This window comes from Saccopteryx bilineata, chromosome 2 (assembly GCF_036850765.1).
Source record: "Saccopteryx bilineata isolate mSacBil1 chromosome 2, mSacBil1_pri_phased_curated, whole genome shotgun sequence".
In the NCBI taxonomy this organism is placed as follows: Eukaryota; Metazoa; Chordata; class Mammalia; order Chiroptera; family Emballonuridae; genus Saccopteryx; species Saccopteryx bilineata.
This window is the reverse complement of record NC_089491.1, coordinates 352177159-352201462: the sequence shown is the minus strand read 5'-3', so window position 1 is coordinate 352201462 and position 24304 is coordinate 352177159. Positions and strand designations below refer to the sequence as shown.

The following is a 24304-nucleotide window of genomic DNA, read 5'->3' as shown; positions in this document are numbered from 1 at the left end:
TGGTCAGGGCACATGTGAGAGTCTGTTTCTCTATCTCCCCTCCTCTCACTTGGAGAAAAAGAAGAAAAGAAAATCTTTTAAAAAAGAAAAAAATTCTTCCTAACCAGGAATGAACCACAGTTATCCTGTATGTAAAAGGCAGAGTTTAAATGCTTAATTCTCTCTGTTTAATTACCAATTTTTTTTTTTAATTTCTTTAATTTTCTGAAGCTAGAAACCGGGAGAGACAGTCAGACAGACTCCCGCATGCACCCGACCGGGATCCACCCAGCACGCCCACCAGGGGCGACGCTCTGCCCACGAGGGGGCGATGCTCTGCCCACGAGGGGGCGATGCTCTGCCCCTCCGGGGTGTCGCTCTGCCGTGACCAGAGCCACTCTAGTGCCTGGGGCAGAGGCCAAGGAGCCATCCCCAGTGCCCGGGCTATCTTTGCTCCAATGGAGCCTTGGCTGCGAGAGGGAAGAGAGAGACAGAGAGGAAGAAGAGGGGGAGGGTTGGAGAAGCAAATGGGCGCTTCTCCTGTGTGCCCTGGCCGGGAATCGAACCCGGGACTTCCACACGCCAGGCTGACGCTCTACCACTGAGCCAACCGGCCAGAGCCTTAATTACCAATTTTTATAGTTAGGAATTAACTTAATACTTCCAGTGGTGGAACAGTCTTTTCAGATTTAATTTCTTTGGTTGGCAAGTCTGAAGAGATTGCCAGTTTATCTTATTTTGTAGAAATGATTGTTTTAGTTAAAACTGATGGAAAGATCTATCATTCCCTTCTTTTCAAATAAAGAATGATGGTAAGAGGATAATATATAGTACTTTAAATAATGTTTCTTCTAATATCTTAATTAGTCTTTTTTGATAGAGAAGAATATTTTTGTGTTGATTGTTGGTCAGTAGGATTGATTTAATTAGTGAAGACAAAGATTTATTGAAGTGCTCTGAATGTTGTGGGAATTAAGTTAAATTTGAAGAAACAGTCTGGAAGTTATGTCCCTTGCAGCATTCCACTTGGGACCACCAGTATGACTCATTTTGATAGGCCATCTATTCTGTCAAGTCTCTTTTGTATTAATGTATATTTCATATTACCATAGTCGGAAGGTTTTAGACACTGGCACCTGGATTTTTTTTCTATCTATGACTTCATATTATAATAAAAGCATATTATGTAACTTAAAGAATGTAGTCTATCCTTATCATTGTCTAGCTATTAACTTTAGAAAACCATAGCTGTTTTCTGTATTTTGTAATTTTGATCTATATTTGCCATTTGATTTCCATTTGAACTCCCCATTTTGTGATTTTATAAGATTTAAAAATTTTATATTTATGCATACTTTGTTTGTATTTATGGACCACTAGTAGTATAACTCTAGGGTATAGTTTATCTTGCAGTAATCATTTCTAACCTAGCTAACCTCTGAGTTCCAGTTTACATTAGGGTTCACTCTTGGTTTATATTATATTGGTTTTTACAAATATGTAATGACATGTATCCACCATTATAGTACTGTACTATACAGAGTAGTGTCACTGCCCTAAACTCTCCTTTGCTCTGCCTGTTCATTCCTCCTTCCTTTAACCCCTGGCAACCACTGGTCTCTCTACTGTTGCCATAGTTTCAGATTCTGTAAAATGTTTTATATTGGAATTTTACAGGATATATCCAGTTCAGATTGGCTCCATTCACTTACTAATATGCACTTTGGGTTCCTCCGTGTCTTTTTATGACCTGATTCCTCATTTTTTTAGCACTCATTAAGATAGGACCCTATCTTCTTTATTGAGGTGTGAATTCAGATAAATTGGTTTGTTCATTTTTTTATTGTTGAATTTTAAGAGTTCTTTGTATATTTTGATAACAGTCCTGTATCAGACATGTTTTGTAAATATTTTCTTTCCGTGGCTTGTCTTGTCATTTTCTTAAAAGTGGTTTATGATTGTATTTAATTTCAATGAAGTCCAGTTTATCGATAATTTATTTTATGGATTGTGCCTTTGATGTATATGTAACATTTTAATACATATAAATTGGCATTCTTCTCCTGTCACATTCCTAATTCAATCTCACATTGAATCTTGTTATTTCTTGTTGGGAAAATCATTTTATGAGAACTATTTTATGAGTTTTAGGATCTCACATTTCTTTTTGAATCTAAAACAAGACTTCTTAATCTGGGTTCAAGATCTTAGAGGTCCATGAAAAATATTCAGAAAGTATGTTAACTTAGGGAAAAAATTGCATTTTCATTTTCTCTGACCTGTAATGCAAATTTCCTTCACTTATGAATATGCATAATAAGTTATCAAAATATTAACTGGGCATAGGAGTTTGTAAGCAGTGAAAATAATGGATATTTTCATATAATTTCTATGTTATTATTCTGTAAATATTGCTTATAGTTTAAAATTATGGTAAGGCCTATATTTTAATATATGAACAAAAACACATATTCTACTATATGTCAGTTTTAAAACCTAAGTATTTTACTTTGTATTTTAAAAAATACTAGTCTTTGAAAAAGGTTTCTAGTCCTCATCATATTGTTAAAAAGTTTATGACACTAAAATGCTAGTGTGAGAGAGACTTAAGGGGAAATCCTTGTGGAGTTAGGACAGCCTGCTAGGCGATGGTTGTTGACTTAGACTTTAATTATTGGGGAAAGTTCTTCAAGAGGAATTCAGTTTTAATCTGGAACCTAAAGGATAATTAGCTAAGAAATAATGATTCAGTGCCTGGATATAAATAAATATTAGTTGAGTGAAAGAGGCAAGAAAAATATTGCGCATTTGACATGTAGATTGTGAAGCAGACTCTAAATAGTGGACTGATCAGTTTATTATGTGTGAGATACATTTTTCAATGTGTCACCATTTCTACAACATTTTATGAATGCTTTGTATCGGTTTAAATATTTGAATTAAAGGGAAGGTTCATAACTCACCAACCACTCACAAAATTGGTTTGCAGAATCTTAATAGAAGCTGATAGACAAAGATTTCATACAATTGCTTATAATTTGTTTCAGTTATTTACTGTTCAGCACTGAGTATTTTTGCTATTTAGAATATGACTGATACTGCTTGAGTATGGCAAAAGTATGTATCTAATATATTTAATTAACATAAAATGAGAAAGTGTTCTGGTTGAGTTACTTCTGAGATTTTATTAATTTGTATTTTGTATAATGGTGTAAAATTTAAGTGGTACTTCACACAGTATTTATAATTTTTTAATTTAAATTGGCCTTTTTCAAAATGTAACTTGTATATCCTCCAGTAACATCATCCAGTTTTTCTTTACATGTATCCATACATTTTCTAAATTTATTTTTTTATCATATTTCTAATTTTATATTAACAAGCTTTAATTGTTTTGACTTAATAATTCTCTATTTGGTTTAAAGGCTTTTTCATGGGAACTATAGTGTGAGCAATAATAACAATAGTGCTTATTAGAATATTTTTTTAAATAAGTTCAGGGAAGTTCATTAAAACAAAAAGCAAATGAAAACATACAAAAAAGTTCATTTTTAAAGAAATCTGATCTTTCTCTAAGCACTTTACCTGTATATATCGCTCTTATACTCAGGGTTATAAATAATTTTCTTAGTTCCTTTGTTTTAGAGAGGCATATTTTACATGACAGAATTGGTAAAATATCCTAGACATCAAAATTCATAAGTAAACCAGACCTGTTGTCCACCTCCTGAGAAATTTTAAGAACTGTAAAATGTATACGCTGAAATAACACTGCCAAGTGAATTAATGAGAAAATGTAGGTTGTGTGAGTCAGTGGCAAGCAGTGCAGTCTTGTATGGAATCTATCTATTCAGAAAAGAAACGAAGGGATGCCTAGAAGTCGAGTTGTGAAACTTTTAGTTCAGCAGCTGCATTCAGTTTGTTTTTCAATTTCTCCTTCCCATTCTTGTTTATTAGCTGTGACTCTGAGTCCAGAGTTAAAACAAATATTTTAATGGCAACATTTATGATTCGGTTAGAAGTGCCAGAGAGGCCTCCATGCTTAGATCTGGGCAGATTCAACATGGGTGGTGTAAGTTTGTTGCTTTCAATTATTTAGATGCAAAACGAATAACATTTTCTAGGGAACTTTAAAAAAGAAATTAATACACTTCTTTTGGAGCCGTTTTAGGTTCACAGCAAAATTGAGTGGAAAGTAGAGAACTCTCCCTCACACACAAAACTTCCCACACTACCAACATTCCACACCAGTGTGGTAGTTTTGTTACAATTTGAACCTATATTGGTACATCATTATCAACCAAAGTCCTTAGTTTATTCAGGGTTCAATTTTGATGTTTTACATTCTGTGGGTTTTGACATATTAATATGTATCCACCATTGCAGGATCACATAGAATAATTTTACTTCCCTAAATTTTTTTTAAAATCAAATTTGGGAATTCTCAGTCATAATATCTTTTTAAAAAATTTTAATTGGCCTGACCAAGCAGTACTGCAGCAGATAGAGCACCAGACTGGGACCCAGAGGACCCAGATTTGAAACCCCAAGGTCACCGACTTGAGCGTGGGCTCATCCAGCTTGAGTGCGGGTTTACCAGCTTGAGTGCGAGGGTACTGGCTTGAGCATGGGATCATGGACATGACCCCATGGTCGCTGGCTTGAACCCAAAGGTTGCTGGCTTGAAGCTCAAGGTCTCTGGCTGGAGCAAGGGATCACTCACTCTGCTGTAGCCCTCTAGTCAAGGCACATATGAGAAAGCATTCAAAGACCAACTAAGGAGATTAGGGAGATGCAACAAAGGACTGATGCTTCTCATCTCTCTCCCTTCCTGTCTGCCTGTCCCTATCTGTCTCATTCTCTATCTCTGTCACACACACAAAGTAAATAAATAAGTAAGAAGGTAAAAATTTTAGTTGAATTTATTGGGGTGACATTGGTTAATAGAATATATAGGTTTCAGGTGTGCAATTCTATAATAACATAATCTGTACATTGTACTGTATGTTAGCCACCCTAAGTCAAGTGAACTTTCAATAGTTATCATTCCTTTAAATGTTCTTTCTGCTTCTTTTTTCCTCTTTCTTCCTATGGGACTCTGATGCGTAGATTCACTTCCCTGTTGGTATCTCATAGGTCTCAGAGGCTCTTTTCGTCTTTCTTCTCAAGCTAGGTAATTCCGATTGATTTCTTCTGCCAGTTCAAATGTGGTTCTTGCATTCTTGAATTGAATTTTTCATTTCTGTTGTTATGCTTTTAACTTCAGAATTTCTATTTGTTTCTTTTTTATATTATCTCTGTAGCAGTATCCTCTTGGTGAGACTTTGTCCTCATACTTACTTTCCTTTAATTCTCTAGACATGGTCTCTCAGCATCCTTGCCAGCATGTAGTATTCTCACCAGTTTTTATTTTATACATATATACTAGCTATAGGTCCTCTGTAAGATAGATAATTTAGAAATCTTTGATTCCCAGTGAGGTTCGTTTTTTTATCTTTTTAACAAGGTCTTTTACAGAGTAAACCTTATTACTTTTTGTAAAATCCAGTGTTTTTTAAATTTATTTATTCATTTTAGAGAGGAGAGGGAGAGACAGAGAGAGAGAGAGGAGAGATAGAGAGAGAGAAGGAGGGAGGAGCTGGAAGCATCAACTCTCATATGTGCCTTGACCAGGCAAGTCCAGGGTTTTGAACCGGCGACCTCAGCGTTTCCAGGTCGACGCTTTATCCACTGCACCACCACAGGTCAGCTCAGTGGTTTTTTTTCCCCCCTTTTATCATTGGTATTTTTGTGTTCATGTCTAAGAGATGGTCACCAATCTGGGACCTGAATATCTTCTCCTATGTAATTTTATAATAGTTTTATAGTATTACATTGTATGTCAGCATCTATAATCAATTTTATCAATAGTTTTGTTATTTATTTGTTTGTTTATTTTTAGCGAGAGAGACAGGGAGAGAGATGTGAGAAGCATCAGCTTGTAGTTGTGGCACTTTTAGTTCATTGATTCCTTCTCATACATGCCTTGACCAGTGGGCCTCTAGGAGATCCAGTGACCCATGCTCAAGCCAGCAAACTTGAGCTTCAAGCCGGTGACCCCATGCTGAAGCCACCGACCTTGGGGTTTCCAACCTGGGTCCTCAGTGTCCAAGGTCAACGCTCTGTCCACTGCACCACCACCTGGTTGGGGCTGGGTGTTCTTTTTTGTGTTTTTTTTATTAGTTAGCACATCAGGTTTAGGTCATAATTATTTTATTTTTTGGGTACTTCATTATTTTTTTGAAATCTTATACTTTTTTCCATAGAATTCCTTTTGCACTTTTCTCAGTAAAGTAACATACTTCCATGGGCTGTTTCTGGGGTCTCTGATGAAGATGACCTCTTTTAGCTATTTCTACCTGGAAATAGCTGTGTTTTGGCCATAGTTTTGAGGAATATTTTAGATATATTTTAGTTGGGCATTCTTTTCCCAGCAACTGTCAGTTTTCTTTCTTTCACAGCTTTTGGCATTTTTAATCTGCTTCTCTTAATTACTTACATACAGAATTGTACTTTTTGAGGGTCAGAATTCTAGTATGTGGTATTAGCTCAAATGGAGCCCTGGGAAGCTTTTCAGAAGGTTGCTGCGTTCTCCTTAGCTTCGCCTATTGTGGATTGCTCTCCCTCATTCTGTTTTGTCTGAGGTGAGAACAGCTTCTTCTATTTACATTTCTTATACTAAACTTTCAGAGAGAATTTTAAAAGCTTTGACTTTTGTTGTTTATCAATTTGTCTTTGTTGTAAGGCAAGAACAGCAGCTTTTGATTTTACAAATTCAATGCAAAAGTCTTGGTGCTGATAATTTTAGCATGTGAAATGTTCTGTAGGACCCTGGGTTCAGACAGCAACCTGTGTATATGCATATGTCAGCATGGGCTACCTTAACAGCATACTGCAGACTCGGTGGCTTAAACAACAGGAATTTATTTTCTGACAGTTCTGCAGGCCGGAAGTTCAAGATCAAGGTTCCAGATGATATAGTTCCTAGTAAGGTCTTTCTTCCAGGCTAACAAATAGCCACCTTCTCAGTCTGAGCTCACATGGACTTTCTTTGGTGCAGGGAACAAGGAGAGGGAGAAAGAGCTAGCTTTTTTCTTGAAAAGATACTAACGATATTAGATCAGAGCCTCTCCCTTGTGACCTCATCTTAAATATTGTCACACTGGGTTTTTTTTAAGAGTTTCACTATATGAATTTTTTAAATTTTTAAGTGAGAAGAAGGTAGGCAGAGAGACTCCTGCCTGCACTCCAACCAGGATCCATCCTGCAGGCCCACTAGGGAGCGATACTCTGCCCATCTGGGCCTGTTGCAACTGGAGCTATTTTTTTTTTTAGCGCCTGAGGCCAACTCACTTAATCCAATTGAGCCATGTGGGAGGGGAAGATAGAGAGAGAGAGAGAGAGAGAGAGAGAGAGAGAGAGAGAGAAAGGGGAGAGGTTGACAAGCAGATGGTTGCTTCTTCTGTGTGCCCTGACTGAGAATCAAACCCAGGACTTCCACACACTGGACCAACACTCTACCACTGAGCCAACCAGCTAGGGCCTCAATATATGAATTTTTTAGCTGTACATACATTTAATCCTTACAAGTACTTTTGAGAATTATTCAGCTACTCTTATTTTTTCAAAACTCTTATTTGATCACAGCCCAATTCTAGGTTATTGTGATTAGCTATGATTATTGAATCATACTTAACTCCATGTGTTCATTTCTATTTTAAGATATTCAGACATTCTTTAAGAAATTTTAAATGTTAATGATATTTCCATCTTTCAATTACTTCCTTATTGCTCCGAGTCTATTGTCCAAAAGCCAGGCACAAATGACTGATAGTTTCAACCTGATCTACATTTTCCTTCCAACATCTAACTGAAGTAGATATTTTTCAGGTCCTTAAACATGTTACATCATTTCCCCTCTACCTAGAATTCATTTTGACCTAGATAACTCTTATATATCTCTTGAGTTCATTATTTAATTTATTATTTATTATTTTTTAAGATAGAGAGGGGAAGGGAGAGATAGGAGAACCATCAACTTGTGGTTACTTTACTTTTGTTGTTCATTGATTGCTTCTTATATCTGCCTCGACGGGGGGGAGGGGCTTCAGCCGAGCCAGTGACCCCTTGCTCAAGCCAGAGACCTTAGGCTCAAGTCAATGACCTTTGGCTCAAGCCAGCGACCTTTGAGCTTAAGCCAGTGACCATGGGATCATGTCGATGATCCCATACTCAAGCCACCGACTCCACATTCAAGCTGGTGAGCCTGAGCTCAAGCCAGCGACCTTGGGGTTTTGAACCTGGGACCTCATTGTCCCAGGTTGATGCTCTATCCACTGCACCATCACTACTCTGGCATCTCTTTGATTCTTAACTGAGCAGCTGTCATGATAATAGATAACAGTATGTGTGCCTTTGTGTTGTGCCAAGCACTGTTCTAACTGCCCTCTTGGGCTATTGAATTTCATCTTCACGCTAACCCTGTAAATGGGATACTGTTATTACCCTCATTTTATAGATGAGGAAACTGAAGCCCAAGGGACTATGTTGATGATCTTGCACTCAATCCAGTGACCCTGCTCTCAAGCTGGCATTGCCTGCACTTGAGCCCTTGCTTAAGCCTGCGCTCAAGCTGGCGACCTCTGGTTTTTGAACTGGGGACCACAGTGTCCCAGGTTGTCACTCTATCCATTGCACCACCACCAGTCAGACTTGAGTATTATTTTTAAATATTATTTTTGAGACTTATGTGACCCTACCTAAAATATCATTTTCTCCCCTCTGCCTCACCTCAACTTCACCTTTGCCCCATGATTGGGCAAGTTACTTTATCTGCTTAGATCACTCCCAGTACTTTAGTTTCCTCATCAATAAAATGAAGGTTATGTTTCTAAACAATACCTAACACATACTGAGACTTCAATAAATATTAATTGTCATTGTTTTCATTATTATTAATCCCTTCATCCTAGTTTTTAATTTATTTATACCCACAGAGTATCATTTGAAAACGGTTTTGCTAGCATGCCAAGTGGGAAGGGAATGGGAACAGAAAGAGACTTTGTGACCCTGCCAGTATCTCAGTAAATAGAGCCAGCCAAGTGTATGAATGTCCCAGATTCAATTCCTGGTCAGGGCACACAAGAGAAGCAACCATTTGCTTCCTTCCCTACCCCCACTCCTCTTTCTCTATCTCTTTTCTTCCCACAGGCAGTGGCTCAGTTGGTTCGATTGTGGCCCTGGGCACTGAGGATGGTTCAGTTGGTTCCAGCATGTCAGCCTCAGGTGCTAAAAATAGCTTGGTACTTGAGCATTGGTCCAGACAGGTTTGCCAGGTGGATCCTGGTCGGGGCACGCGGGAGTCTGCCTCACTATCTCCCCACCTCTCACATGTAAAAGAAAGAAAAGAAAGAAACAAAGAGACTTTGCTTGGGGCAGAGGGTGCACAATGTGGTATATAGATAGGGTTATATTGAATTGTACACTTGAAACCTGTAATTTTTTTTATATCAGAGGCAGACACTTGACCAACATTTGATTTTTTAATTGAATTTATTGGGGGTCACATTGGTTAATAAAATTATACAAGTTTCGTGTGTACAATTCTATATACATCATCTGTATATTGCATTGTGTGTTCATCATCCCAAGTCAAATCTCCCTCCACACCATATAAACCCCCTTCTTCCTTCCCTTCCCCCACCGCCTTTCCCTCCTGTAATACCCACACTGTTGTCTGTATCTGTAAGTCTTTTTTTCCTTTGCCTAATTCCTTCACCTTTTTCAGCTGGCCCCTCAACCCTCATTTTGAACCAATGTCATCTCAATTCTTTAAATTGAAAAAAGTGTTTTTTGCTAGAACTGAACTTTTATTTTTACCCCAGGCATTTTTAGCCTGGCATTTTTCACATAGTTGTTAGTGAGTAAGTATACATTGAATAATTACATTAAGTAATTGTTTCACCCATTATTATTATCATGGATAAACTGTGGCAGTACAGAGATAAGGCATTAATGCAATGTAAGTAATTATTTGTTGAGTAAATCCAGCTTATTTCTAATTTGTGGTTTGGATAAGAATTGTCTCCCTCCCTAAATTGTGAGAGTGATCCATAATAGTGAATTATATTAAATGCAGACACAGCACATGTCATTAAGATTGAAATACATAGTAGATATTTATTTAAAATATTTTTGTAGAAACTACTTCATATTTATATAAGTACACTAGATTGACATATTATTAATTATATTGCCTTTGACATCCAAGAAAATAAGCATTTTTTTATTAGTTACATTGAAATTAGAAGCATTAGAAAGAAATTCTCAACTCTGCAGTAAGCCTGATATTTCTAAAACAGACCTGTTGTCTTTAATTTGGTAAATAATTGATCTGCTTTCCAGAGGCTTTATTTCTGCCACTTGAGTAGGTGTGAAGTGCAGCACATCTACATTTTAAATAATTACCCTTCCTTGGCAGGGAAATTGTTTTTCTTTCCATTAATAAGACAAATATGAATGTTGGGTCTGTAGTAAAGTAGATTAAACATGTACCCTTTTGGGTGCTTGACTGTATCTTTAATCGACTTGATATTTTTCTGGTTACTTAAATGCCGTATGTTGTAAGGAGATGGTGGTCTTGGGTTCATCATTAAAAATGGATGTTTTTTTTTAATATGTATAGAGTTTTTCCCATTGATCATAGGAAATGATGAGAAAAATACCATATGCATTTTTGTGAATATCTATAATGTCTTACGGATTATAAACCTTATAAAAGAGAACATAAAAATTATGTCATTGTTATCTAGGAGGAATAGGGAGAGATTTCTTAGATAGGACGCCAAAAAGACAAACTATAACTTTGTTCTTCATTAAAATTTAAAACCTTCAAGGACACCCTGGCCAGTTGGTTCAGTGGTAATGTCAGCCCAATGTGTGGATATCCCAGGTTTGATTCCCGGTCAGGGCACACAGTAAAAGTGAGGTATGAGGTGGATCCCGGGTGTGGCCTCGTCGGTATCCGTCTCTGCCTCCTCTCCTCTCACTTAATAAAATAAATAATAATAAAATAAAAATAATAAAACCTCTAGGGAAAATATTATTAAGAAAGTGAAATGGCTTGCCATACAGTGGGAGAAAAAAAATATGTATCTACACTAAACAATTTTTTTTAAATTTTACCAACACACTAAACAATTTAAATGGGCAAATATTTCAATAATTATGTCACATAAAAATATGTAAATGGCCACTCAGCACATGTTAAGCTGATTGGCATCACTGATCACCAAGAAAAATTTGGCATATTAAAAGTATAAGAAATCGCCTGACCTGTGGTGGCGCAGTGGATAAAGCGTCAACCTGGAATGCTGAGGTCGCCGGTTCAAAACCCTGGGCTTGCCTGGTCAAGGCTCATATGGGAGTTGGTGCTTCCTGCTCTTCCCCCTGTTCTCTCTCTATCTCTCCCCCCCTCTCTCTTTTCCCTCTCTCTCTAATAAAAATGAATAAATAAAATCTAAAAAAGTAAATAAATAAAAAAAGTATAAGAAATCACCAAATACTCTTTGAAATGATTAAAATTTAAGAAGACCCACAATACCAAGTGGTGATAAGGTTATGGATCTCATGTTACATGCTGCTTTAGAAAAAACATTGTGTAGTTTCTAATGAAACTAACCATACATATTACCCACCAGTTCTACTTGTAATCATTCACTTCAGAGAAATAAAAACAAATGTCCACACAGAGACTTATACTTGAATTTTGTAGGAGTTTGATTTACAATAGTCAAAAACTAGAAATAACTACTGAATGGATACATAAGTTTCATAATACCATATAATGGAACACTGCTCAGTATCATAAATCAAGGAATGGACTGCTGTTACACACAGCAGGTAAGGTCCACAACATCTTGTCTGATATTACTTACATGTACTTCTAAAGCAAGCATATTAATTCATTATGATAGAAAGCCAATCATTAGTTGCTGGGGGCCCTAGGATAGGGAGTGGATGGACTGCAAGTGAACACAAGGGAATTTTTTCCACATGCACTTTGTATATACTTGTCAGATTCATCAAAATTGACACTTAAGGCCTTGGCCGGTTGGCTCAGTGGTAGAGCATTGGCTCAGCGTGAGGATGTCCCAGGTTTGATTCCTGGCCAGGGCACACAGGAAAAGCGCCCATCTGCTTCTCCACCCTTCCCCCCTCTCCTTTTTCTCTGTCTCTCTCTTCCCCTCATGCAGCCAAGGTTCCTTTGGAGCAAAGTTGCCCCGGGCGTTGAGGACGGCTCCATGGCCTCTGCCTCAGGCACTAGAATGGCTCCAGGTACAATAGAGCAACACCCCAGAGGGGCAGAGCAACGCCCCCTAGTGGGCATGCTGGGCGGATCCTGGTCAGGCACATGCGGAAGTCTGTCTCTCTGCCTCCCTGCTTCTCACCTCAGAAAAATACCCCCCCCCATTTTTTTAAATGCACACTTAAAATGAGTGTATTTATTGTATGTAAATTATACATTAGTGGAGGGTGATAAAGTTTTAAAAATACTCTGGCATTTGAAAAATATATTTAACCACTTGGAAAAACAAGAATACATACAGACATGTACCATCTTCCTATAGGTTTATAGTATGAATAACTTGAAAATAATAGAACACTGAATATAAAAACCTATTGGATGTAGCTACAGATGTCTTCAGAACCTTAAAAATTTCATGATGCAAAATGAACAAAAACAAATTATTTAAATAAAGATATTAGAACATTTAACTTCAAACTCCTAAAAATGTAGGAGGATGGAATTAAAAAGTTATAAAACAAGCCCTGGCAAGGTAGCTCAATTGGTTAGAACAGTATTGCAAAGTACAGAGGTTGCTGTTTCGATCCCCAATCAAAGCACATACAGGAACAGCGTGATGTTCATCTCTCTCATTCTCTCACTTTCTCACTCTCTCTGTCCCTCCTCTCTTACTGAAAACAATAAATAAATAAATAAATTTTAAAAACCAAAAGTTATAAAATAAGTGAGGTAGCAAACTAATTGTTGATTTTAGACCTTTCCACATGGAACAAATGAATAAGAGCCACATCAGAGATTTTGTTCTAATTTATTTTGGTTCTGGATATGTGCAATTTTTGGAAAGGATCAGATAAATCATGTCCTTTGTTCGTTTGATAGTGTTTAGTTCAATGCCTTTAATGGTGTTATCGAGCATAAATTTAAGGGAGTCTTACTATTTCCTGGGCCACAATTGTGGAAGAATGCAGTATAGAGTTTGGTTATCAGTGACTTTAAGCAGTTTTAGGAATGTACTAACATTGATACTGTCTGCAGGGAGACTTTTAGACCATTGATATCAAGTATTCATAATCAGTTCAAAATGTTTTATTAATCAGACTTGATAGTGTTATGATTTTATGTAATTTGAAGACCTAATAGATTTCAGTCGGTACACCTGTACTAGCATTCTGTTTTTTTGGTTTTCTGTTTACGAATTTGACTAGTAACTTAAAAAACTATTAAATTATTTGTAAGTTTCCATCTGTACAGGTGTTGATGGGAAAGTATTAAATTCACAAGAATTAATTCCAAAGCAAAATGATTTTATGAGTGATATAATCTGAATTTCTGTAAAGATTTCTATTTGACTCAGAATATCATCAGTGTTTATGCCTCTTTTTGGAGGAGAGTGTGAATAGCTGGTCATTTGTCTTCCAGTTCATATGTGTGCATGTAATGGAGAAACATGCAATTAGGTAGGTGTTATAAATAGATATGGCAAAAAGACATACCTACTCATGTTTCCGAGATTTTATAGCATATGCCCAGTGGAGGTTTGCTGCTCTCTAATTTTGCCTTTTGGGCTAACCAGCTGACGCCCAGTTAAAAAGACTTATGTTCTTATGAGGCCGCAAAAGACTTAATGTTCAGTCTCCAGTCTCAGATTTTGGAGAACGACATGTACCATCAGCAGCTTCAGTCCCCACCCGCTGATGCTAAGGCTCATCTATCAAACTTGAGGCTGTGAGTGAGGGAGAGGAAGCTTCCAGATAAACATACAACAGCGCCTAAACAGCTAATCACTCTAGGCTTCCGCTTCCAGGCCCTATAATTAGAAGTCCTTCTCTTCCTTGTATTCCCAGATGACGCAAATGCATTTTGTGGCTTGGCACCTCGTCTGGGGCGTAGGTTTAGTTTATGGCCAGCTAGTCTGGTTTAGTCTTCTGATGCTGCATAAATAGTTCTCAAGCCACAGTCTACTCTCTACAAGTTTTTCCTTTTATGTATATCTGCTTTTAAACTTGTTTTCTAGAAGAAAGGCTTGTCATTTCTGCCAGTAGAATGTGTGCAAAAGAGGAAATTATAAATTTAAAGGAAAGCACAGGGTTGTATAGTAGCACACAGCTATTTCTTCCTTTCCTCTCTGCTTTTTCCATTTTTTCCCATCATTTTAAAGTTTTGTCAAAAAAAAAAAGTTAAGCTAATTGCTGGATTAGAGTAGCTATAATTGTGTGGAGAAGTGGAAAAAGAAGACTTTCAGATATACACAGAAGATAGTGAGGATAATTTTCAGTGGCTATTTCTCTAAAAATTTGGATTTATTTACATATTAGAAACTTAACAGATGTTCATGTCAGTTTCAAAAGCTAGGAGCATATCGAAAGTGTTCATTTGTGAACACTCATAGCAAAACAAATAGTCTTGATTTGACTAATAGGAACTTTTATATTGAAATTCATTTTGAGTAATATACTGGTCTGTGATTCTAAAAGATAGGAAGTTTATCTTTGGTAGGTGAGTAATATATTTGTGTTATAAATGCAATTTCATTGTGTTTCCTGTCAGAGTGATGTTTCCATTGGATTGATTGTCACGTGCACAAATAGTTTGGTTGTGGGAAAGTAGACACAAAACATAGTAGTGGAATTGTGATAATGCAAACTTAGTATAACTCAGCAAAAAAATAGCAAGGAAGAAATACTGTCTGCAAAAAGACAGCAAAGCATTCATTCCCAACCTTAGAAATTTATTGTTTGAATAATAGAACAATATGGAAAGAATATAAAGTACGTCAGTGATATCATGGTCATAGATAGCTAGGCACAGTGTGAGAGGTAGTGTTAGATAGACTGTTATAGATTTGAAGTAGATTTCAGTATACAACACTTTTTACTATTTAAAATCTGTTCTTCTGCTTTGGCCAGAAAACTCAGTTGGTTAGAGCATTGTCCTGATAAGCAAAGGTTTTCAGTTTGATCCCCGGTCAGAACACATATAGAAACAGATCAGTGTTTCTGTCTCTCCCTTCCTTTCTGTCTAAAACTAATAAATTTAAAAAAATAATAAAATATGTTTTCCTGGGAATAACCAGGACACTGGCATCTAGTATGCTATTTTTATTGAACATTTAAATAATTTTTAGATTTGAGAAAGAGACAAAGAGAGAAACATCAATATATTGTCCCACTTATTTATACATTCATTGGTTGATTCTTGTTTGTGCCCTGATATACTATTTTAAAATCTAATGTAGTACATAGATCTATACCTTATATTAGCCAAGCAAATAAACTCAAATATACTTCACCTTTCCGTTGAAATGCCTACCTAGCTTCCTACAGGTGCTTAATATTCTTTCCTATCTTTTCTTTCAAAAGGAAAAGTTTTAACAGTAAACAAATGTAATTCCATTTCTCGCATAGCAGAATAAACTAATAAGCCATTCTTTTTACAGAAAAATTCTAGATAAAATATAAACAAACAAATTTAAATAGGTTTATTATAATCCTTGGAACAAACCAAGAAAAATATATCAAAAAAGTCAATATATAAATTTAAAATTAAATGGGAAGAAAGAGCAGAGAAATAAACACAGAGAGACAATCCAAAATTTAGTAACAAATAATAAAATGGTAGAAGTAAATGTATCCCTACCAATGAGGTGCATTACGTGTATATTAACTATAGGCACAAATTAAAATTTAGCATTGAATTAAAAAAAATAAAAAACCAATACTAGACCTCAGTTTTTGTCTAAAACAGAGTCATTTTAAATACAGTTATTGATCATAAAAGTAAAAGAATGGAAAAATATTTACCATGCATGCACCAATCCAAACAAAATGCTATTGGCAATATCAAGGTTAGAAAAAGTAGAACTCAGAATAAGGAAATTCCAGGGTTAAAACGCGACATTATCATAAAAGAGGTAATTCGACAGGAAGTCATAGCAATCCTAAGTATGTATGAACCTAAAAATAAGAGATCTAAAATTAGGGAGTTTATACGTATAACTGAAAAATAACCACATCATGTCCACAAATACAGTTGGAGATGTTATCTTCTATTCAGTAATAGAATGAGAAAGCAGGCAATCAATCAGTAAGGGTATTGAAAATCCAGAGAACATTATCAATTAAGTTGAAGTAATTGGCATAGAACATACTGTGTGTTCAAGTATACATTAAACAGTTACCAAGATACAGTCTGAGACAGAAAAGAAATTTTAATGAATTTCTTGTCATAACAGAATTAAAGTAGAAATCAGTATATTAAAGATACTTGGAAAATACCCAAATGATGATTAATTAAATGATGTATCTTTAAATATCCCATATTTTTTATACCTCTAGAAAACATTTAGAACTGGAAAGAAATGCAGCATATCAAAACTCATGGAATTTATCTAAAGCAGGCTTACAGGGAAATTTATAGCAATATATGCTTACTCTGAAAAAGAATAAAGTTCTTGAAACAGCAATCTAAGCTTCTACCATAAGAAACTTGAAAAAAATGAGTAAGTAAAATTAAAGCAAGGAGAATGAAGGAAGTAGTAGCAGGAGATTGTAATAGTAGAAGGAGGAAATAGTAGGCAAAATCCATGAACTTGAAAAGAGAAAATTAGTGATCAAATAGAATTGTACTTTTAGAAGAAGTCCTGTGCAAATATGGCCAGTTAATCTTTAGCAAGTTGACAATGGATAACAAATAAAAATTAAAGAATTCAATGGATAAAGAATAGTCTCTTCAAGAACTCTTGCTGGAACATTTGGATATTATTTGCAAAAAAATAAATTTGTCTGATATCTCACACTTTATGCAAAGATGAACTCAAAATGGATGATAGATCTAACTGTAAAACAAAAAATGTGGAATTTTGATGGAATTTTAACAATGGAAAATAAATATGGAATTAGGCAAAGACTTCTTAGCTGTGACATCTCATCAAAATTAAAAACTTGCTCTATGAAGGAGACTGTAGGCACTTCAATACATATTATGTCTGGATAGAGACTACTTTTAAACTGGTGAATTAAGTAGGATATTAGTAATTGATTTAGAAGATAAATTGGACTTTAAAATTCAGTTTTGAGACATGGCAAAAAGTTGGAGTGAGTTCCATGGAAATAAGTCATTCTCACATTCATTTTTATTAAACTTACTATTTAAAAATTCTTGTGAACTCTGTAAATTAAGGTATATAAAATTATTTTCTACTAGTCATATGATAGCATCATAAAATTTGTATTCTCACTATTGTATAGTGAAGTGTGTTAAGGCTTTGTAATCATAGGAAAAAGATACTACTTTAATTTTTTTAAGTTTATTTATTTATTTAATTAAATGAGAGGAGGGGAGGCAGAGATACAGAGTCCCACATGCTCCCTGACCAGGATCCACCCTTCAAGCCCACTAGGGAATGATGCTCTGCTCATCTGGGGCGTTGCTCCATTGCTTAGCAACCAAGCTCTTCTTAGTACCTGAGGAGAGGTCATAGAGTCATCATCAGCTTCTAGGGCCACCTTGCTTTAATCAAGTGATGGCTGCAGGAGGGGAAGAGAGAGAGAGAGAGAGAAGCAAGAAGAAGAGGGGTAGAAAAGCAGATGGGCACTTCTCCCGTGTGCCTTGACCAGGAATCAACCCGGGACATCCACATGCTAGGCTGATGCTGTACCACTGAGTCAACTGACCAGAGCCCAGTGTTTATTTTTTATTGTGAACACTTTCTTATGTCTTTTGTAAATGTTTTCTTTGATGATATTTAAAGTATGATGAGTACTTTGTGAAAATATTTCACCTACATACATAATTGTTTTTATTTTTACCCTTTTTTTGGTATGTTTTTCAGGAATGCTTCTTGTCACAACAGACACCCTTGGCCATGACTTTCACGTCTTCCAAATTCTGACTCATCCTTGGTCCTCATCACAAAGTGCTGTCCATCATCTGTATACTCTTCACAGGGGAGAAACTGAAGCCAAAGTAAGTTGTATAATTTTCAGATATGACATCTAGCCGGTTCTTTATATCATATTAGAGTTTAACATGTGTTTTTATTCAGCGTGCGTGTGTGTGCGCGCACGTAAGAGAGAGAGAGAGAGAAAGTAGAGATGGAGTTACAGATAGGCAAGAAGAGAGAGAGAGATGAGAAGCATCAACTCATAGTTGTGGCACCTTAGTTGTTCATTAATTGCTTTCTCATATATGCCTTGATTGGAGTGCTGCACATTGGGCTTCAAGCCAGTGATCATGGAGTCATATCTATGATCCTATGCTCAAGCTGGCGACCCCATGTACAAGCTGGTGAACCCGTGCTCAAGCCAGCAGCCTCGGGATTTCGAACTTGGGTCCTCAGCATCCCAGGTCGACACACTATCCACTGCACTACCGCCTGATCGGGCTAGAGTTTAATGTTAATGTTAATGTCAGAGCATACTTGGTGATAGAATGGGTCCCATAATTAAGAAAAAAATATTTATTCTATTTTGACCTAATAAATACATAAGCAGTAGGTAAACAGTTCAAAGAATGTTAAGATGAAAGTTCCATTTATCTTTCTTCTCCAATTCTAATACCATTTCTTGCTCTAGAGCAAACCCTGTCATCCAGTTGATATTCATCTCTCCAGACTATTTTCTTTTTTTCTTCTTTTATTTTTTTTATTTCATTTTATTGAGAGGAGGAGAGGCAGAGACAGAAACCTGCGTGCGTCCCAAGCAGAATCTACCCGGCAAGCCCACCAGGGGATGATGCTCTGCTCATCTAGGGTATTGTTCCATTGCTCAGCAATGAAGCCATATTTTTAATGTCTGAGGCAGAGGCCACAGAGCCATCTTCAGCACCAGAGGCCAACTCACTCAAACCAATAGAGCCATGGATGTGGGAGGGGAAGAGAGAGAGAAAGGGTAGGGGGAGGGGTAGAGAGATAGATGGTTGCTTTTTCTATGTGCCCTGACCAGGAATTGAACCCAAGATACCCACATGCCAGGCCGTTGCTCTACTACTGAGCCAACTGGCCAGGGCCACCTTTTTCTTTCTTTTTTTATTCAGTGAGAGGAGGGGAGGCAGAGAGACAGACTTCCACATGTGCCCTGACCAGGATATACTTGCCAAGCCCATTAGGGGGCAATGCTCTGCCCATCTTTGGGGCATTGCTCTGTTGCTCAGCTACCAAACTCTTCTTAGCATCTGAGGTGAGGCCATGGAACCATCCACATTGCTTGGGGCCAACTTGCTCCAGTCTAGCTAGCTATGGTTGCAAGAAGGGAAGAGAGAAGGAGAGAGAGAAATGAGGGAGAGGTGTAGAGAAGCAAATGGGCACTTCTCCTGTGTGCCCTAACTGGGAATTGAACCCAGGACATCCACATGCTGGGCTGATACTCTACTACTGAGCCAAATGGTCAGAGCCTCTTCAGACCTTTTTCTAGGCCTGTTGATTCTATATACATGTATAATATATATATGCACAGACATATGCATGTAAACACATACATATTCACATAAACACAAAATAATTGAGTTTTATAGTGTATATGACTAAGTGGTTATTATTCAATGGTATACTGGAGCCAGTTCACAGTGACTAGTGAGAATCAGTTATATACTTTTATCTCCAACTCTGGATGTAGTGACAGTATATTGGTGTGAAATCATCCACAGGAGTGTTTACATAATATAAATCGCAAGCACTTCACATTAGAGTAAAATTTTTTTCCTTAGGAAGCCAGTTTTTACAATTTAATAGCACATCACTGTGCACACATGCATGCACACATATATTTATATATGGAATTTACTGAGCATTTGTATTAGGCATTATGCTAAATGCTTTACATATATTTAATATTCTTTTTTATTTTTTATTTTTTATTTTTTTTATTTTTTTCCATTTTTCTGAAGCTGGAAACGGGGAGAGACAGTCAGACAGACTCCCGCATGCGCCCGACCGGGATACACCCGGCACGCCCACCAGGGGGCGACGCTCTGCCCACCAGGGGGCGATGCTCTGCCCATCCTGGGCGTCGCCATGTTGCGACCAGAGCCACTCCAGCGCCTGGGGCAGAGGCCACAGAGCCATCCCCAGCGCCCGGGCCATCTTTGCTCCAATGGAGCCTTGGCTGCGGGAGGGGAAGAGAGAGACAGAAAGGAAAGCGCGGCGGAGGGGTGGAGAAGCAAATGGGCGCTTCTCCTGTGTGCCCTGGCCGGGAATCAAACCCGGGTCCTCCGCACTTAATATTCTTAATATTACTTGGTAGATACTGAGATATTACCTTAATAGCCTGAAATCTCAAATATACTTTTGTTTCGCAGAGCCTGTGATTATGCATTTACTAGTATACTTTTACATGTACTTTATACTTTATTCTGAGATCACTGACCCAACACTATTTACTGTCCATCTTTTTCAACAGTCTAAAATGCTGTTCGTCATAAATTAAAAATTTTTGTAATATGTCTGACCAGGTGGTGGTGCAATGGATAGAGCATTGGACTGGGACACGAAGGACCCAGGTTCGCAATCCTGAGGTCGGTGGCTTGAGTGTGGGCTCATCTGGTTTGAGCAAGGCTCACCAGCTTGAGCCCAAGGTCACTGGCTTGAGCAAAGGGTTACTTGGTCTACTGTAGCTCCCCACCCCTGTAAGGCACATATGAGAAAGCAGTCAATGAACAACTAAGGTGCTGCAACGAAGAATTGATGCTTCTCATTTCTCTCCCTTCCTGTCTGTCTGCCCCTATCTGTTCTTCTCTCTGTCTTTCTCTCTGTCTCTGTCCCCTCAAAAAGAAAAAAGATTAAAAGAAATTATTTTTGGGAATGAAGAATCTTAAATAGATAGGAACATATGCTGGGTTTCTATTGATATTTAAAACCTAAGCATTTGACATTATGATAGGTTGCTTGTTGATTAACCATTCTAAAAATTGATAGTTAAAGGGAAGTATTCCCATTAAATTTAATTTCTAAATTAAAAAAAAAGCCATCTTGTGTTTTTAAGAAGGTCCAAATATATGGTAATGAAAGATGATTTGACTTTTGGTGGTGGACAAAAGATGCAGTATCATAGCAATGTACACTTGTAACATATATGATCTTATTAACCATTGTCACCCCAATAAATTTAAATAAATAAATATTTAAAAAGAAGAAAGAGAATGTATTCATCATTTACCTTTCTTGTATCAGTTTCATAGGACAAGAAAATAGCTGATGAGGGAATGTTTTTCTTTATTGAAGAATTCCCATTTTAAAATGTTAGAACCTGGACTCATTCTGATGACCGTTTTGCAACACATATAAATGCCGAATCATTATATTATATACCTGAAGTTAATATAGTGTTGCATGCCAGTTATACCACATTTGAAAAAAAAGGTTAGCATTTTTGGAATCACTGTGTTGCTACCCCTGATGAAACAGTGGACCTAGGCAATAATCATCTGTGTTTGGTTTTTGTTGATTAGTCTTTACATTACCAAAGTAGACCTCAGTTATCATGTGCTTCTCGAAATGATGCAGTAGGATGTGTACGACATCATCTGTGACAATATTTTTACCTGGCCCTCTGAATTAAACCTGATTATAATTCAGCTCCTAGATATAGTATATAATTAGCACTTTAAAGAAAATACAGAGATTCAGGGACAAGTTAAACAATACTATGAGAATCCAACTAGCCAACTCTAAAATGTGGAAATTCTTCATTACACATGTAACCTGATTTTACAACAAATAACTGTAATGGGAAAATAAAAGTGGGTATGTGGCAGGAATTAAAAGTAATTTTAAGGAATATTATCTATACAAGGTGTGGACCTTGTTTAGATTTTTGTTTCACATAAATTAAGTATAAAAATGTATTTTTCGTACAAATGATGAAATTTGAACATTTGCCTAAGCAGATTCTACTAAAGAATTTAATGTACTTATTTTCTTGTGATGCATACAAAAGTATTTACAGATGTGTTGCATTTGCTTTAAAGTAATCTAACAGTAGAAGAGTGTTGGTTAGATAAAAGAACAAATAAATAACAAGAGAAAATAGGCAAGGGTTTTGTTGATTACAAGTGTTTAAAGAAACATGAAATAAATGCGCCCTGGCTGGTTGGCTCAGTGGTAGAGCGTCGGCCTAGCGTGCGGAGGACCCGGGTTCGATTTCCGGCCAGGGCACACAGGAGAAGCACCCATTTGCTTCTCCACCCCTCCGCCTCGCCTTCCTCTCTGTCTCTCTCTTCCCCTCCCTCAGCCAAGGCTCCATTGGAGCAAAGATGGCCCCGGCGCTGGGGATGGCTCTGTGGCCTCTGCCTCAGGCGTTAGAGTGGCTCTGGTCGCATCATGGCGACGCCCAGGATGGGCAGAGCATCGCCCCATGGTGGGCGTGCCGGGTGGATCCCGGTCGGGCACATGTGGGAGTCTGTCTGACTGTCTCTCCCTGTTTCCAGCTTCAGAAAAATGCAAAAAAAAAAAAAGAAACATGAAATAAATGCAATGTGTGAACTTTGTTTGGAGCCTGATTTAAATAAAGTGTAAAGACATATTTTTGAGGCAGTTGTAGAAAATAGAACTTGAGCTGGGTATTATATATTAGTTAATTTTGCTGGGTCAACAATTGTGGTTTTTAAATTAAGTCTTTGTCTGTTATATACGTATCCTGAAGTCATACAGAAGTGAAACAGTCTCCTATCTGCTTATAAATATTCAATGACAAAAATAAGAGATAGGTTAAACAAGATTTGCTTACAAAGTATTACTTATTGAAGGTAGATGATGTCAATATTGGTGGTTCATTATAGCAATATATGCTATATACTTTGCGTATATTTGGAAATTTCTCTAATATAAAGTAAAACAATACTTTTTATCAATATTATGCTCTTTTATTTACTTTGACTTTTATGCCATGATTCAGTTTATATTTTCAAAAACTTTCCCAGCTATTCTTGGGCGTTTTCTTGTTGATGTATTTTAGAGTAACTGTATTCAGTTATGTAGAGATTTTCCTGGAATTTTTTATTTGGGCTGCATTGAAATTACATTTTAAATAGCTAGAACAGAAAAAGCTAAGAAGTATATGATATCACACATAGTTGGGAGATAAAACTGAGGCTTTATGGACAGAGATAAAAGTGAAATGGTTACTAGGGGAGAAGAGTAAACAAACAGGGACAGATATGTGGTGATGGAAAATGATTTGACTTTGGGTGACAGACACACAACGCAATCAACAGTTCCAATGCTATAAGTATGTTTACCTGAAACATGTATAGTGTACTCTTATTGATCACTGTCACCCAATTAAATTTTATTTCTAAATGAAATAACAAATTTATTAGTTAGAAATCACGTTTACAATATAGAAATATTACGTATAGGAATTATGTTTTAAAATTAGTTATTGCAGCTGTGGTGGTGCAGTGGCTAAAGTGTTGACCCACAAAGCTGAGGTTGCTGGTTTGAAACCTGGTTTGCCCGGTCAAGGCACATATGAGAAGCAACTACTCTGAGTTGATGCTTTCTACTCCTCCCCTCCTCTCTTTCTTCTTCTCTCTCTTTCTCCCTCTCTCTTCTCTTTCTAAAATCAATAAATGAAAAGATAAAATTAGTTATTGCTGTGGTAGGATATTTTTATCTTCCTGCTTTGCTATCCTCTATTGTAAGATCAAATTGTTTTTTTTTTTTTAGGGTTTTCTTTTTTTTACTGTACATATAACATATTTTCTGAAAATCACGATAATTTTTTACTTTTTTATTTTTATTACATTGACTATAAATCTAAAATAATGTGTAACAGTGTTAGTGATAGCTGTAGTCTTTGTTAAATACCTTTTAAAAATATTTCTAATTTCGCTCTTATTTGTAACATCTTTCTTTATGTCAGAATCATGACGTTTTGATTACTGTAGCTTTGTAATATAGTTTGAAATTAGGACGTGTGATGCTTCTAAAGTATGGAAATATGCCTCTCTCGGGGAAGACTTAGAATTTTAAGACTTAGAATGCTT

The 24304-nt window shown here is 36.7% G+C and overlaps 1 protein-coding gene across 6 annotated transcripts in view; it reads left to right on the top strand.

The window, feature by feature from the left end:
- BCAS3 (BCAS3 microtubule associated cell migration factor) overlaps window positions 1–24304 on the top strand; it is a 633266-nt gene that overhangs the window by 187847 nt on the left and 421115 nt on the right. For all 6 annotated transcript variants that reach the window (XM_066262741.1, XM_066262742.1, XM_066262738.1 and 3 more), the window contains exon 14: window positions 18156–18289. In XM_066262741.1, the coding sequence (XP_066118838.1) occupies window positions 18156–18289 (134 nt within the window). The remainder of the gene's footprint in view (window positions 1–18155; window positions 18290–24304) is intronic.